The sequence below is a fragment of the Plectropomus leopardus genome, chromosome 13 (genome assembly GCF_026936395.1).
Source record: "Plectropomus leopardus strain MGB_pleo_1.0 chromosome 13, ASM2693639v1, whole genome shotgun sequence".
Taxonomy (NCBI): Eukaryota; Metazoa; Chordata; class Actinopteri; order Perciformes; family Serranidae; genus Plectropomus; species Plectropomus leopardus.
The window spans coordinates 8,972,779-8,989,467 of NC_142188.1; the positions used below are offsets into that span (position 1 = coordinate 8,972,779).

A 16,689-nucleotide genomic window follows, 5' to 3' on the forward strand; every position below is an offset into this window, starting at 1 on the left:
GTGAATTATTTTGTTAGCATGACAGTGTAAGACATCACTTGAGCAGACAGTAGGTCTCAGACATTGTGCATTAACGATTTGACATCCCAGGTACTAAAAAATGAACAAAGTGACATTTAGAAATCATGACTGTTGGTAACAAAGCGAGAGAACCTTCCAGATTTATGATGTATCCACAGCACAATTATCAGCAAATGTATCTCTGAAAGTGAAAAAATCAACATAATAAGCAACTACGTACCAACTTTTTTTTAAAGTCCACATATATTGTAACCATGTCGAGGTTTTTACCTATTCAGTTTATCATATTTTACCAGTTCTGGGTGCAGTATCAAATCCATAAGTGGCCCTTTCAGACTCTTGAGTTTAACTTCTGGTCTTTTTCCGCTCCTGACTGTCGTCCTGCAGCAGCTGACCCGCACTCTGATGGCAGAGGAGCCAAGGGAAAATGATCAGATGACTCAACACCATCAACTCTGGCATATAAGTTAGTTATTCCTCCGATTAATTAGAAGAAAAAGAAAAAACTTCCCACTAATTTCACCATGGGCCTGTTTGGCTCCGACCGTGAGCAAGACCAATGACGGAAGCAGCGACCCACTGACGTCTCAGGCCCTGATCGAATCTGATGTCCCCTCGCGCCCCATGAGAAACATCCAGGTGTATAAAACGGGAGCAGAGCTGAAGGCGAACAGAAAGAGAGTCAGGAACCAACCAGAGTGGAGATACAGCAGCGGCTCCAGATCAGGACTTTGGACAACGCAGCAGCGGACTGAACAAAAAGCAGACAACTTTCTCCACAGCAAATGTAAGATTTCTTTATTTGCATAGAAAATATTTTAGGATTTCTGTCAGCTGGTGTGCTCTCGATGGTCTCTGCATTTGGTCATTGTGAACTTGTGTTTTTGTTCTTTTTGCGCTCTCCATTCAGGTTTTGGATATGACTCCTCAGTAACATATAGACTCAGATATTGAATTTTACGTTGAATAAAATGTCCGTTGTGACCGTAAGAAGCAGCTTGACACATTAAATACTGGTGTCAGCAGAGTTGTAGCGGTGTGATAAGATGCTTAGTGCTCGCTGGTGTCTGCGTTGTGCGTAATTACGCATTGGATTCAACGGAGTTATTTTTCTCTTCCGCGGCAAAAATTCACCATTAACTGAGAGATTTGTCAAAAGTCAGTATTCTAGCAGTTCTTTGTGGCTAATATATTAGTATTCTCTCTCTGTTGATAAGTAGTGTTTTGAGTAGTGGAATCAGTTCAAAACAAATATCTAAAACGGTAAGCAATCTCTTGTGGGCATAAAATGCTCTTTGTTTTTTTTTCATTTATTTATTTTTTTATCATTTGCACAGTTATTTTCTCAGGACTTTTTTGGACGAAACTGGAAGCATTTTGGCAGTAAATTCTTGAGGAATGGGAAGTGTGTGTGGGTAAAAGCTTAAAACATTTTAACTATAGCTCTGTGAGGAGCGTCCCCGGGGTGCAAAAAGAGCTTTTGTCCTCGCCAGCCGTGCACAATTACGCATTAAAGTCAGCTGTTTTCTTTTGCACTCTTGTCTAACAGAATTCAGAATTAGGGCCACATGAGTTTTTGTCTTTTATTTATTAAAGATACATGTACAAACGGATCTTAATAGCTAAACTATTCTTCTATTTCTTACCTTGCCATCGAGGAATTAATCATTTATTTAAGACTTATCTGTTGCGCGTAAGTGAAGATAATGAATGAAACTTACGGGGTAATGAGTAGAAGACGGTTATCGATCTTTTTTTCCGTCGTTAAACTAATCAGAAAAGCCCCAGTATCCACATTGTGTTCAGGTTGGATGGAGAATAACCCATTACTGTTTCCATCCTCAGGTGTAAAGCGATGTTACAAAGGACCGGCCCCCAGCTGCTTTTCCTAATAGCCCTGTGCAGTGTGTTATACTCCCGGACTCTGAGTCTACCATACACATCCATGAGGTAAGAGAAACCAAGTCAGACTGCTGAAAAAAAAATATCCACCGCTGTGTGCTGAGACCTGTGGATGTATGATGGGACTTGCTTCCGGACTCGCTTCACATGTTCAGTCATAGTAACATTAAACGCCCTGCCCACTTAACACCTTCATTGAGATGCTTTTAACCAATTGGAGCTGATGCGCGTCTATTTGATATAGGCTGTTTTGCTGTTTTATTGCATCCAGTGTAACCATATTTTAATGTGGCTGTCATGTCTTGCTGTGCAGACCATCGAGACACGCAGACGGTCTGTTCACCAGCGGATACAGCAAACTCCTCGGACAACTATCAGCGAGGAGGTACCTGGAGTCTCTGATCGGAAAGCGGGTCAGGTAGGTGACCTCCTTGTCTGAGCTGGCAGACACAAACTCAATTTATTTTTGTTAACAGAGAGAGAAGGGAATACGGGGGTTCTGGTTATTTAGTTCTAGTTATTTATTGGCTGTTTTTTTCCACACTCAGACATTGGAATTGTTAAATGAAATGTCATCAAAATTTATAGAAAGAGCCTAAAGCCCATTTCAAACGCATTTTCACCTGACAGCTTTTTCTCTGTGGAGACCATAGTCACTACCAGTAGATTTAATAACAGTTGTGGCCTGTCAGATCTTAACGCTTTGGAAAGTAGACATCAAATGTAAAAAAAAAAAAAAAAAAGGAACATTAATTGTATTTTTGTAAACAGTAAAAAAAATAGGAGGGAAAACGATGAAACCTGATCTACAATTATTAAATTAGGAACTATAAGGGAAAGATGGGCAATACGTTGATATTATATATCGATATCATGATATGAGAATAGATATCGTCTGAAACTGTGGATATGGTAATATCATGGGTGTGGGCTGCATTAAAGTAAAGTAATGTAAAGCCAATGTGAATTCTTGTAATGGTCAGTTAAAATGTTGACAGTAAAAAAGGAGAAAATATGAGTGAATGAAATCAGCATATCATCCTAAAATATAGTCATAGAAATGTCACCTCGGAGTAGACGGTATCAAACTGACCGTATCAGGGCTTCTCTGACAGTCTGACACAGAAGTGAACGCACAAACAGACAAATAAATAAATAAAATAAAATAACATCACAAAGTAAATGTGTCAATGTATGGTTTAGTTATGAAGGTAAATGTGTTGTTTAGTTATGACAGAAAATACTTTACTTTGCATACTATTTTGTTTGAAGGATTACATTGTAGTCTGCTTATTTCTTATCAAAACACAGTTTATAAATATACTTGTAATTGTTCTATAAATTTAACTTCTTAATAGCACATACAAAAAGTTTAGTTTACTTTACAAATTCCACGAATGGCATCCATAAGATCCTTTAATTCTAGAATTGAGCTGAATAAGAGAAAAGGACAGAAAAAGTTGCATGATACCTTTTGACATCTCATGCCAAAACCACATTTTCTAACTTTTACATCTGGGGAAACTATTTGCAAAAAAAGTAAAAATACATTTTATTTCACTAGGCTATTTTATGTAAGAGGTGATTTCTGTTTTTTCTTCCTGTTTTTTTCCCTTTTTTATGTTGACATTTGCAATGAAAAGACCCAACCTGCTTGATGATGCATTTTGTAATGACTAAACGTTTTAAAGGTTAATTTATGCCATACTGCTTCATTACATGTTTGTTATACAGCCGGCAGGGATTCACACACAAACAAGGAGAAGAAAGACACCATGAATCATTGGACTGACTTTGCATTGAAATCTGCTGCCCTCTGAACCTTCGTGACGCTCTGACACCTTCATTCTTCTCTTTGTCTTCTCTGTCCAGTGACGAGCTGATGGAGGAGCCAGTGAAGCGCCACTCAGACGCCATCTTTACAGACAACTACAGCCGCTTCCGCAAACAGATGGCCGTCAAGAAGTACCTGAACTCAGTCTTAACAGGAAAGAGAAGGTAGACATCCGTCATCACTACATTCTCTGTTTCAGTCTCTGACTGTAACATAAATAACAGCATGACTCTCTGAAAGCTCCTGAAAATAACTCAGCTATCATTCTGACCACACCAAACCTTTTTATTTCAGTTTGAGTCTCTTAAGCTCAGTTTTTGTTATGATGTTACTCTGTGAAAAATATACACTTGAAAACCACTTTCTATAGCCAAATAAAGATGTAAAGAGGCATCACCAGTTTTTTAAACGGATGATTTGAAGTTTCGGTTTGGATTTCCCACTCACTGCCACGGCATTCTCTGGTGTCACAATATTTGGTCAAATGAAATAAACCTTCTAATTTGAATCTAAATTCAATCGTAATACAGATGATTATTTGTTTGAGTCAGTCTGTACAGAAGTGGCCATTAAGAAAAACACATTCACAGTGATTTTACCAATCAGTTTTAGTGTTTAGTTGGTACTTACTGAGAATCAGCTAGACTAACCAACAAATATGGAACAATTTCAATGATAAAATGAGCCTTGTACATGGATTTTAAACATTGCAGATCTAACATAAAGTATGATTTAACAACTGCATACTACTTCTCCCCCTAAAATGTTTTGATAAAGCAATATTTATGGATAATAATATTAAGTGAAGTGAACTCAGCATGGAAAGCTGTCACTATTTGTTTAAAGTTCATTTTATAGTCTGAGAACCCAGCAAGTTCAAGTGAACTAACCCCAAAATGGTCTTCAAAGTTAAAGATCCTCAAGGCATTTCCAAAAGCACAAAAATAAGTGTGTCTTAGAATTTTTTATTTTTGCATTAATAAAATGTTATGGAATAAAACAATGAATTTGTTCTGACTTTCCACACACAGCCTAGAAGATCCTGGAACCAGCGACCCAGAGGAGACAAGGGATGACCCCAACACCTTCCAGGAGAGCTACGATGACATCAACGTAGATCACCTCCTAAACAACTTTCATCTGGTAGGCGCACACACACACACACACACATACACACACACACACGTTTGTACTGTTGTATGTGTGGCCCTCATTAACATATTGCACTCCTAAACCCCAAAACCTCACACAGGAGTACCTGTGCACACAGAAAAAAAGAAACTTTTTTAAAAATCACCGAAAGGAACACTTGAAAGAACTAAGAGTGCTACCAAACTAAATTTATGTAGAATTAGCTTGCAGAGTAGTGGCGTGAAGACAAGGCTTACATATGTAGGTTGATGAGCTGAGTGGAGATGGGTGTGCCTCGTCTGCTGCTGGAGGAGCCAGCCACACCTCCTGCCACCACATGCCCTGCAGGAGAAAGAAAACAGAAAGGGGAGGGGGTACATATAAAACCATACAACAAAACCGAAACCAAAGCAGAATCATCGTAGTAAAAACCATGCCATTGCTTTACTACAGGAGTGTCAGTTTTTAGTTCAATAACCATCTTCTCTCTTCTGTATTTTTGCAGCCACTTTGAGGAGGGACCCGTGCTCGAGTGAATACCTCAAGTCATCCTCATGAAGCCACCCATTCCAAAAACAACACAGTATTAATCCAAAGGACATTTGATGGTCAAATCAGCCAATGATGATGTGTTCTCTAATGTGGTTATCTATCTATTCATCCACACAGTACATGTTTACACTGTATATATACAGTACATATACGACACTATATAGACTCTTCGGGCTGCACTGAGCAACATGTGTGTCCACGTGCAGTTTGATCAATCAGCTTTTGGAAACAGAAACTGGAAACAAACAGAAGTATCACATTTACTTCCTTTCTAAGTTCACTGTTGTTCCATTGACTTTCAATGAAACCGTTTCTCTCCGAGTAAAATTTGTCCCATTAACTTTCAGTTACACATTTGAGCCACTGAATGTCAATGGAACAGCATATTTTAATAGTATGCCTTTTGTTTCACTCGTTAAAGGATACATTGACTTTCAAAGTAGAAAGCTTTCAACTAATCTTCATTAAAACAGTAGCACCATTGACTTTCAGTGAAGTCACTGACTTGCAGAAATGTAAGTGAAGCAGACTGTACCATTAACTTTAATTGAAGCACGACTGTATTTGCTTTTCATAAGAAAATTCTTGTATAAAATGGAATTCAACATTAATTTGTCACAGTGTTTTTCAATGTCAAACTTTCAATGAGACCATTTTTGCCCAATAATATTTTAATGAGACCTCTACCCTATATAATATTTGAATGAAATGTGTCCCATCAACTTTCATTTAAACATTTCACCCTTTGAATGTCAATGGAACCGCATTTAATTTCAATAGAGTAACATTTCCATTGAATTTTAGTGGATCTATTGTGATCAAAATTTGTTAAATTAACTTTGAGTGGAAAATTTGTGTAATTGAATTCTGACTCATTTTTGCATACCAGTATTTCCAATATTAACTTTCAGTTAAGCACTTGTAAGACTAACCTTGAATGGAACATTAACACCATTAGCTTTCAGTGAAATACTTGCTTTATATACATTTCAAATTTTAAGATAGCTGTTGTTCTATTCACTTTATTCCTTTTTCACTTTATTTATTGTTTATTGGAACATCTGTTCCATTATTATTTGGAACAACTTCCATTAAATGTATCCAATTAATTTCTCCAGCTGAACACCAATGGAACATCATTTGTTTTATTTTCAGTGTATCTATTATCCTATTCGTTTAAAGTGAAACATTGTCTAATTAACTTGAAGTGGAACATCTCTCTGGTTGAATTCTGATGAATTTTCTCTAACAGTTATTTCCATTATCTTTCAATGGAGCACTTGTACCAATTATCTTTAGTGGAACACCATTAGCTTTCATCAACTTTCAATAGAGAACTCTAGCACCATTGGCTTTCAGGTTCCGCCGCTTTATAAATTATATCTCCCCATTTACCTTAAAAGAACAATAGATGCGTAAATGCACAATGAAACGTGATTGATTTTGTCTCATTAGAAGGATAATTTTCCATAGATTTATTGTTCTATTACACATGTGATAATAAACTGGGACAAGTTTCACCATCTGTTGTGTTAATTTAAAATTAACAGTTGTCCCATTAATTTCCAATGGTGCAATCATGATCTAAGTGCTGACTGAATTATTTCAGAGAATCCAAACCTTGTCATTTGATGATGAGAAGGAGAAGAAGAGGAACACACTCTGAATGGACACAGATGCATATAATCACTTTATACTATTCAATATGTAGAGCAAAGACATTATAACTGAGCATAGACCTGCCTTTAGTGCATATAGTGTAATGTACACCACTCACCAAATAAAAGATATTGGTTTATTTTTCAGAGCTGAGTCTTTTTGTCTGGCTGATTGTTTGAACACTGTGGTTTTAGAGTTTGTATTTCAGAAAGACAACACAAAGAGAATTTAAGCAGCTGATGGTTTTGTGCTTTTGGCAGTTTTCCTCTTAAAAGCTTCCAAACATCCTACAGGATTAAATGTTTCCCTTAAAAAATCTCTCATTTTCTGCTGAAAAACAGCATTTAAACTGTCAGGAGATACTAAACCTCTCCACTAAAAATGTATTTTTGAGTTTTCGGTAGCCATTTAAGGAGACCATGTCTTCAAATATTATACAAACCCATCAACTGCAATGTATATTTATTTTAATTTTATATTAATTCAGTATTTGTTAATGATTTTAAATAAACATTGCTGCCCCAAGTCAGCTAATCAGAGTTACTAAAAGAAAAAGGCATGGATGTAATCTTATAGAAAGACGTGTTGACATATATGAGAAAAAAAAACCTTCACTTCCCCCGAATGGGTGTCAGCTGATTGTCATACTGAGTGTGTTTCTCTTCTCTTAAAATGCCTTCTTCTGTCCTTTTTAGCTATAAACCAATTTAAGTGGTGTCATCTTGCCAGCTGTTCCAGTAAAGCAGGTTTTAAATATCCTGGGAAGCTTTGTCTGAGCATCCGGTCACATTCATAAATAGTAAACTATGACAGCCATGGCTGACAAAAAAAAAACATCAATTCTTTTTCAGAGTATCCTGTTTGATCTCACAGAAACAAAAATGTACTTCTGAAAAATGCTTAATCTCTTTTATGTCAGTCTTCTCATTTCACCTCATTTCTCCTTGCGCCACATTAAATGCTTTTCCCAATTTAGAAACAACAACGATTTGAGTAAACATTTTCCTTGTGATAGGCTCTTGGAAGAAAATGTGAATGAGAGAAGAAATCTGGAGTAAAAAACACAGCGAAGGGATTTCATGAATCTGAATGAACAGCTCAAGAACTTCAGCACCATGGACAGCGACACTCAGCCAGCAGTGACATATTGACCTTGTTTGCTCACAGTTTTTTTACCTTTTCCCCCCAAAATGCTTTCTTGCTTTATATCAGTTATTAATTTAGGAGGTTCATTTCTTAAATGTCTTCTTCAGTCAACTTCTTAGAAGTCCAAAACCCACTCTGAAAGACTTTCAGAAACCGGACCAGTGAGAAAATAGGTGCTATATTTCAGCTCAGGCAGGTCCAGAGATGACACAGCTACTGTCAGACCTGCTGCCTTTAAAGAGAAGCTCACCTGGGGAGTGGGGAGGAAGGTGCTTGCATTAAAACTGCAAAACAAAAAGCTGCCTTTCATTTTGCACAATCACACAATATAGTTTTATTTATGGTTATAAATTGTCAAATGAACAAAATGGTTATGTCAACTCTGAATTTGAGTTGAAAAAAAAAAACATTACTACTGAATCTGAGTTGTTCCAAATAAAGGATAAGTCTGGGCTTTTCTATAATTGTATAACAAATCCTGTGATAAGAAAGATAAAAAAATCTGGATAACATGCTTCCTTATTGCCATTAATAAGAGTTTTGTTGTTTACTCATCACACCTAATACTTTTTGCTTTAGAAAGTTCTCAATAGTGCACAAGATGTGTATTTATCCGCAACTGAAAATAGGTCCCAACAAATGCAATGTTTTCTCTTATTTAGTAACATTTACTAAAAAGAACAGAAGTAAGTTGTTTGGGGGAATTATTGAGTCTTGCAATAATAATCTGGCATGTTAGGAACCACTGGGCTTAACAGTGAGTGCCACAGACATGGCAGGGAAAAGGACAGAGACAGATTTCTATCTTGGGATGTGTTGACAATAACAAAAGTAATGAATATTACCGGCCTTAACCTGAAACAGTTGTCAGCAGTAAACCCAGTCATTGCTCTAGTACACGATTTGTTACAAAACGACTGAAACCATCAGTATACTGTAATGAGTTAATTGCACACATAAGAAGTCAATGAAAATCATTCTCTGTAGTGCCTCTGTGTTTAGCAACATGAATCAAAATATGTGCATTTTAGTTATGTAAATACTGAGCCTTAAAAGTCAATGTAAAATTACACCTTTACTTCCTATTCAGTCAGCCTTCACAGTTTTAGTGGAAGTAGGCCACAGTGGACACTGCTAATGGACTACATGTGAGTTGTGTGATTTCTGAAAGTTATGTTTCACACCATTAGCAGACTTCAGTCTGTAGGTTTCCACAGTTCTGCTCTGTAATGGCTCCCACTGTAGGAGGAAATGTTTACTAGAGAAAGGTGACGAAACAAGTTCAAGTGCAAATGGACTCTTCATTTCTAGCCTGCTCTTCACAGTTTAGTGGCATTAGAAAATGTTTCCTGACTTCTGTCTCTAATAGCTTTCTGGTTGTGCTACAAAGCCAGAAAGCATCACGTCATCCCAAAATGATTTAACCTTAAGGGATCCCACATGCGTACATGCAAAGTTTAGGTCATAATCTATGACATTTCTGTAAATGTCTGTTTGGCTGCTTTTTATCTTAACCGCAATGACACAGATTCATATGAAGTTCAAGAGAGCCTTCGCATTTATGTCTGTTTGGAGCTTTTTCCTGCAGTAAAGAAAGATTTTTAGATGTGACGCACCTTGTGGGTTGCGTCACAAACATTTCTTGTTCAGCAGGTTGCAGAATTTCTTCAAGATGGAGCAGTTTGGTCATTGAGAGATCTGCTCCATGCATGACAACCACTGCCATCTATAGGAAGGAGAAGTAGCAGCAGTTTAGATTTGCAGATGTAGACCAAGAAGCCACCTATAGGGCCGAGGCCAACGCCAGTAACAAAAACTGCAGTTCCTCAAATGGCCACTTGGGGTTGGCTCCAAAAGCGAGTCAGTCCTCACAGACCTCTATGTTAAAATGCCCAACTTTACAGCAGAAATAAATATGTTTACAGCCTGGTACAAAAAAAGGTCTGGTCTTTACATGTGCGCATCCAGCCACGTTCCAGTTGGATGAAATGAGGGTTTGCCACCAGCTGTGGCCATTTTAACATTAACACCACCTGCAGGCAAAGATTCAAACTCAACAGTAATTGTGGTTTAGATATTTGGCATCAAACACCTTGGTCAGCCAATACTCCAAGTAGAATTTTGTTTTCTTTTTCCCTCTTTTTCATATTTCTAAAATCATTAGATGTGATTTTAATCCTGTATACTGCTCCTCAATTGAGTAACACTCTTTTTTGACCAGTAGCCAACTATTCCCAGACATTTTCATGCGACCAGGGTTTCCTCCTCCAAATGACTAAATTCTGGTGTAAAGTTAAAACATAATTGCTCGCTCTCTGTGTGTTGTGACTCACTTTGTTTACAAGTGTCAAAATGGCAGCGGATATTTGACTCATAAATGTCATAAGCAATGTTCTGCAGGGCTGGATCCACATCAGATGATCTTTTAAATGGAAACTGGGGTATCGCTCTGTGTGGACGGCAGACTTTGCTGATTCAGGGTTGGTTCACATCGATTTTACAGATTGCAATAAGACGACTTGATCTCATGTGTGGTGAGAAACTATAGCTGTGATTGTAACAGCTCTGTGGGGCTTTACTTAACCACAGCAGTGCTTGCAGAAATGATGATTAGCAGGAATAAAGTTTGTTACCGTATCCACCATCTTAACATTTGCTAATTAGCACAAAAACACAAAGTACAGCCGAGGCTCATGGGAATGTCATTAGTTTTGCAGGCATTTGAGCATATAATATAGTATATAACTATATAAGTAGAAAAAAATTGACCTGTTGGTGGCGCTAGATGAAAAATTCAGGGGATTATTATAATCCATCCTGAAGGGGGCAGGAATGTCTTAACCTACTTTTATGAAAATCCATTAAAAATAGTTGTAGAGACATTTTACCAACAACCACAAATGTAAACTCTATGGTGGCATGATTAGCCACATACTTGCTTGCATGCACATGTATATATGATGGATGGATGAAAATATAACTATTGAATTGATTATTAATGTTCAACACGCTATCATAGAAGAAGGCAATAACTTATTGCATAAATTTGAGAAATTAGCCATCATATTATATATATATATATATATATATATATCACAAACACTACACCACAGGCTTGGATCCAAATGCAGATACAGACACAGTGTGGGAAAAATCATCAGTCCTTTAATATCCAAAAATAGGTCGGTACACAGAAGCTCAGGTAGGCGTATAAAATCATCAGGCAAAGGGCAGAGTGCAAAAGGAAGGGAGCACGGAGACTATATACTAAAGGGGGAGGGAGACAATTGGACACAGGTGCAACACATAAGGGTTGAGCAGGTAATCACACAGGAGAGAGAGACAGGAGCAGGAAGAGCAGGACCAACATGATGAGGCATGACAATATATACAAGTGGAATTCTTTATTTTATGGGTCTTAGTTTGACCATCATTTTTCTGGACATAACAATGTAATTTGGTACTAATTATATGGAATACACAGTTATGGGGTAATAATAATAATAATACTTTGGATTTACATAGCACCTTAGAAAACAAAATAAACAAATTCCAATTATTCAACTCTATCTGCCAAGGTTTTATTTACTTACCGCTTGCTCCCACTTGACTGCTGCCATTACAAGATGGACCGATCCACTTGCAGCTGTGGGGTGACAACAGCCGGTATCACTGTATCTGCCTTACATAGTCGGACTACTTAAATTTTAGGAGCTGTACCCCCTAAATTAGTTGGGTCGTCCAAGCATCAAGTGTGCTGCTGCCAGCAGATTTTTCTTTCAGTTTTTTTTTTTTACCCTGCAGCCCACAAGGTGGGTCAGCCAGTCCGAGCCTGTTTCCAATAACAAGTGATTAAATATTCTTTTTAGTTGAAGTGGAGCTTTGTTTCCTGATAATTTGTACCATGTTTTTTTTCCAGGAAATTTTTTGGAAATTATTGGGAAATTATTTGAAAATTACAGACTCGTAAAAATAAGCATTGCCAAATAAATTCCTTTAAAAAAGTTATTTTTGCTACATACATTAAATTTTGTATGTTTGCATTTTTTTAAACACAAACAGTTTGTGGCTATGTTCTTGAGCTGATATTTTCTGCATGTTTGTGTGTGTGTGTGTGTGTGTGTGTGTGTGTGTGTTTGCATGTCCTCGTGATTGCAAGAGTGAGGCAGGCTTGTGGTCATAACAAAACCCTGCTCAAAATGTGTGTTTTTGTGTTAGTATTGTGGCTGTCCATACAGGTCTTCGTGTGTGTGTCCGCTCTCCTGGACATTTGTGATTACTGCCTGCTTTGTGGAGAGGCTTCACTCATTAACTCTCATCACTGCTGATCTTAATGGACCGAACAGAGTAAAAATAGACAGAGACAGAGGGCTGCAGCCTTTTAACACCACCAAGCACTGTGCATGTGTGTGTGTATGAGAGCTCTTCCTTCTATGTTGAAAGAGTGAAACACCTCTGCTGCAGACATCCATACATCTACAGATATGACTCATAAATCAAGTGCTTTATAAATCTTGTCAGCTCTTAACAACTTATTCTTATATTCTTGCATCACTTACCTTCATAGACTGTTAATATTCAACATATTTGCACAAAGCACCATGTGCACAAAGTAAACCATCAAGTTTATGGATGTCTTGGTGGTAACAAATGACACCATGCATTATGAATCAGTGCTTTTAGAGGACAATCATTTTCATTCCTGTTTTCCATCATACACTAAAATTCTGACCACCTATTTTTCTTTAAAAATCAGCCAAATGTCATTCTTACTTTTTACAATGTAAGTGTTATTTTAGTAGTTTTGGCCATCGTATGTATTAATTATTATAATGTTACAGTCACCAAAGACATTTCTGCAATCTGGGAACATTGCAACATTGCTAAAATCAGTCAAATGATCTAAAGTAGTTCTGTTTGGAAGTAAATTTTAAATGAAGTGTACAAAAATTATCAGTAATCCCTCAATGAACAGGCAAATTGTGTGCAGTAGACCAGACTAGATTACCAACCAAGCAAAGGGCAAGTAGCCCAGGGTCCCCAGACCCTCAGAGGTGCCAAAGGCCCCAGCTTCATTGAGTAGCAATTAGTTGGTAATATTTTGATTAATTACAAATTTGTATTCCACTCCTGCATTTTTACCCAGTGTAGACAGGGGACCTGCGTCATTTTTTCAATTGATATGCTTAAAAATAAACAGACATAGATAGATAGATAGATAGATAGATGTAATATTCCTTCAAACTGTTGTGGTTTGGGTTTTTTTGTTGGGTTTTTTGTGTTTGCTGTTTTCTTTCCCTTCCTTCCCCTGTGCTGTTGCTCTACCTGCAGTGTGTGGCAGGAGGCGTGGCCGACACTCTCCTGAGTTGGCAACGAGGCACACCTGGTCTCAATCACCTGCATCTACTGTTTGGCAGTGCTCCTTGGTGTTTTTTTTTTGTCTCCATTCTACTTACAAGCGTTTTTCTGGCATGTTTGATCTGTGTGAGGTTTTTTTTTTACATTAAAAGCATAAAGTCAAGAGCCAGGCTTCATTTTCCTCCTCAGCCTCAGTCTGAGGCCTTGATTCACTTCCTGCTTTGTTTTCACTGCAGGCGCCACAGTGACAGCTTAGTTTCAGGGCTTTTACAGTTCAACTTTGATGGCATACAGCCGATTGAAATGGGGAAGTCACTGCACATCAAGATCATCAACCTGAAAAATGCACACATGCACACACATAGCTGACATAGTCTGGATGTTGCCCTGTCATACAGCAACAACCCTCCTCTGTCCTCGGGCTGAAATTAGCCGTTTATGGGGAAAAAGGCAGAGAAAGAGTGAACTTCAAAGCAAGAGCTGATAAAACACTAAGAATAGTACCAAAGAAGAAGAGAGAAGGAGGGTTGATGGGGGGAAAAAAAAAGATTTGCCCTAGTGTCAGGAAAACATAATTAACCCTTTGAAGCTGGGCAGATTTGCTTCTTTCAAAAACATGGAACAAAGGCAATTGGCAAGGAAAGAATACATGCCCCCAAAATTAGCAAGAAAAGAAATGAAAAATGTTTTTTTAATACAAAAAAATCACTGAAAATAAGAATAAGAATAAAATGCAGAAATGGGCTGGGAAAAAATATAGCAATTTTGTAATGTAATTCTAATTATGTTTTTCTTTTTAAAAAAATATTATTTTCTAAATAATAACTGCTCACTGTCTGTGAAACCAAATTGCTCATTGCTTTTTTCCCATGTTTTTGAAAGAAACATAACTTTCAGCTTCTCCACTGCGGAAAGAGGTTTTTAAACCATGTGCTATAAAAGCAGCTTTGTTCCAGCTGCCATCACACTGATAAACAAGCTGTAGAAACACTGCACAAAACTGCACAAGACAATTTTGGAGCCTATTTATGATTTATTTATCAATAGTTTTTAGATGTCACTGTCATTTACAAGATTAAGTCATGGATGAAATAGCTTTTACTTTAACACACACACACACACACACACACACACACACACACGTGTGGCAGCCAGCTCTAATGACATTTATAATTAGCAGCAAGTCGGATTGTGTTTGGGATGTGTCTCGATGCAACAGCCGATCAATAAATCTGCCAGATAAATGATCCTGAGTCTCTGAGGAAGTGAAAGGCCACAGCACGGATTAATCAGCCGCCGCTGACCACAGTGACATCAGCAGCTCGGACACTTAACAATAAATAGTCCATTGTGTTCCATCATCATGGCATTTTCTTACATTTGTACAGCTGCTGCTCTTTTTTCTTTTCATCAAAGCAAAGCACGAGTCTCCTCTTCATGCACAAGATCTGTGGTTTCACATGTCAACATTTGTAGTCATCTGGCACACATTGAAAATACGGCATGGGTGGATTTTTGCAGTTGATACTGATATTTGTGAATTTAGAGAGATTTTTCACATGGAATTTTTTTCTTTAAGGTCTCTCTTATTTGGTTGTTAAAGAAGCCTGACCACAATATGCTGGACATTTTACATCTGGAAACTGAACTTGGTAAACAATGCTACAGTGACATGACATTATTTCTATAAGACCTGAGCAAACTTATCTGATTTCTGAAGAAAGAGGCAATGAGCAACTTTTCAAGAAATTACCCCCCCAAAAAAGCAAGAAATTAGTCAAAGTTACAACAAAAAATTCCTGAAGATAAGCAGGCAAAAAAGCAGGGGAAACTTATGACAGAGATATGATTTTCACCAACATTTGCAAGTGAAAGAAACTAAACTCAACTGGAACCATGTGACAGTACCAACCTTAACCTGTATAATTTAGCATTTGGTGATGCAGCATTTCATGACGGGCTAAACCCACAGTCGGAGTGATACATTTTGCAACAACTGCTGCAGTTTGTCAGCTTTCTGAGAACAAGCAGGTTTTTCAACAGGATGTCCGGCTGAACAGAGATAATTTCTGCTGCAGGAGCTGACACATGAATGAAAGGTGACTGATGTTTATATGCGTCATCACAACACACACACACACACACAGCAGCTATGAGAGAGAGGGGGACAAATGGGTCATCAAGCAAATGTCAAAGGTAACTATCTAATGTCAGAGATGCTCTTCGCAGTTTCATCAGTGATGACTGATTCAAGCAAACTTCTTTTTGAGGGAAAACTGGAGGAAGATATTTTTATCCTGGAAGGTATTTTTTTTAAAGAGATGAGTGTTTGTTTAAAAGGGGTGCTTCCTCAGAGCTCTAGGTCAGATTCTCACAGATGAAAAAGTCTTTTTATGATGTTAAAAGGTCTCTCATTGTAGAAGCCCTGAAGCACAAATTAAAAGCGAGCAATGTTGGCTGAAACCTAAATTTATCTCCTATGTAGATAAACTTAGGTTTTGGCTATTTTTTTTAACCTTGCCCTTTTTTACCCTAGTTAGCACCGCTCATAAAGCATCATTATAAAGTACAATAAAAGCTGTGAGTACATGGAAATTATGAGTGATAAACATGATGTAACTTTTAGGGTTAAATTCCTCATTAAGGACCATCATCATGCCAAATTGGGCTTAGATTTATTCATTAGTATTTTCACTGATTAGCAGGGTATATAACAATAATTCATTAATAATCCTGTTCACTATTTGAATTACTTTTTTTTTTTATACTAAAGTTAGTGAGACTCAAAACAATAAAGCCACAGCAGAGACTCCATCCCTGATGAGGTGAGGAAACAATGTCGCCCTCTGCTGCAGAAAATCCAAAATGTGCATCTATTCTATGTGACCTCTGAAAATATTCAGTATTTTAAACTGTAGTGGTAAATTATGAGGCATTTTTTCACTTATCATAAAACGAAACATATCTTCATTTACTAACTAAAGGGAGGTCATTTAATCATATTTCATTGGTCAAACTGCAGTTGAGCCTGCAGTCAGCTCGAGGATAAAAAAAATAAAAAGTCAAAGAACCACAAAAACACGAGA

General features: G+C 37.4%; 1 protein-coding gene and 1 long non-coding RNA gene across 2 annotated transcripts; one reads left to right on the top strand and one right to left on the bottom strand.

Annotated features, from left to right (window-relative positions):
• The first annotated feature begins 678 nt into the window (after positions 1 to 678).
• On the top strand, positions 679 to 7,245 carry vip (vasoactive intestinal peptide). The gene is made up of 6 exons (XM_042502667.2): positions 679 to 808; positions 1,867 to 1,971; positions 2,237 to 2,341; positions 3,796 to 3,921; positions 4,789 to 4,900; positions 5,394 to 7,245. Coding segments are annotated over exons 1-6 (459 nt in total). The 5' UTR covers positions 679 to 806; the 3' UTR covers positions 5,403 to 7,245.
• Positions 4,894 to 11,999, bottom strand: LOC121954921 (uncharacterized). The gene is made up of 4 exons (XR_015778545.1): positions 11,839 to 11,999; positions 9,862 to 9,971; positions 5,146 to 5,230; positions 4,894 to 5,015 (listed from the first exon to the last, which is right to left on the bottom strand). It is a non-coding gene; the product is annotated as an uncharacterized LOC121954921 (long non-coding RNA).
• Positions 12,000 to 16,689: the final 4,690 nt, after the last annotated feature.

Excerpts from the sequence above, each read along its gene's own strand:
- vip (XM_042502667.2), top strand. Across the intron at positions 2,342-3,795 it reads CTGATCGGAAAGCGGGTCAG|TGACGAGCTGATGGAGGAGC; the intron begins GTAGGTGACCTC and ends TTCTCTGTCCAG. Across the intron at positions 3,922-4,788 it reads GTCTTAACAGGAAAGAGAAG|CCTAGAAGATCCTGGAACCA; the intron begins GTAGACATCCGT and ends TTCCACACACAG.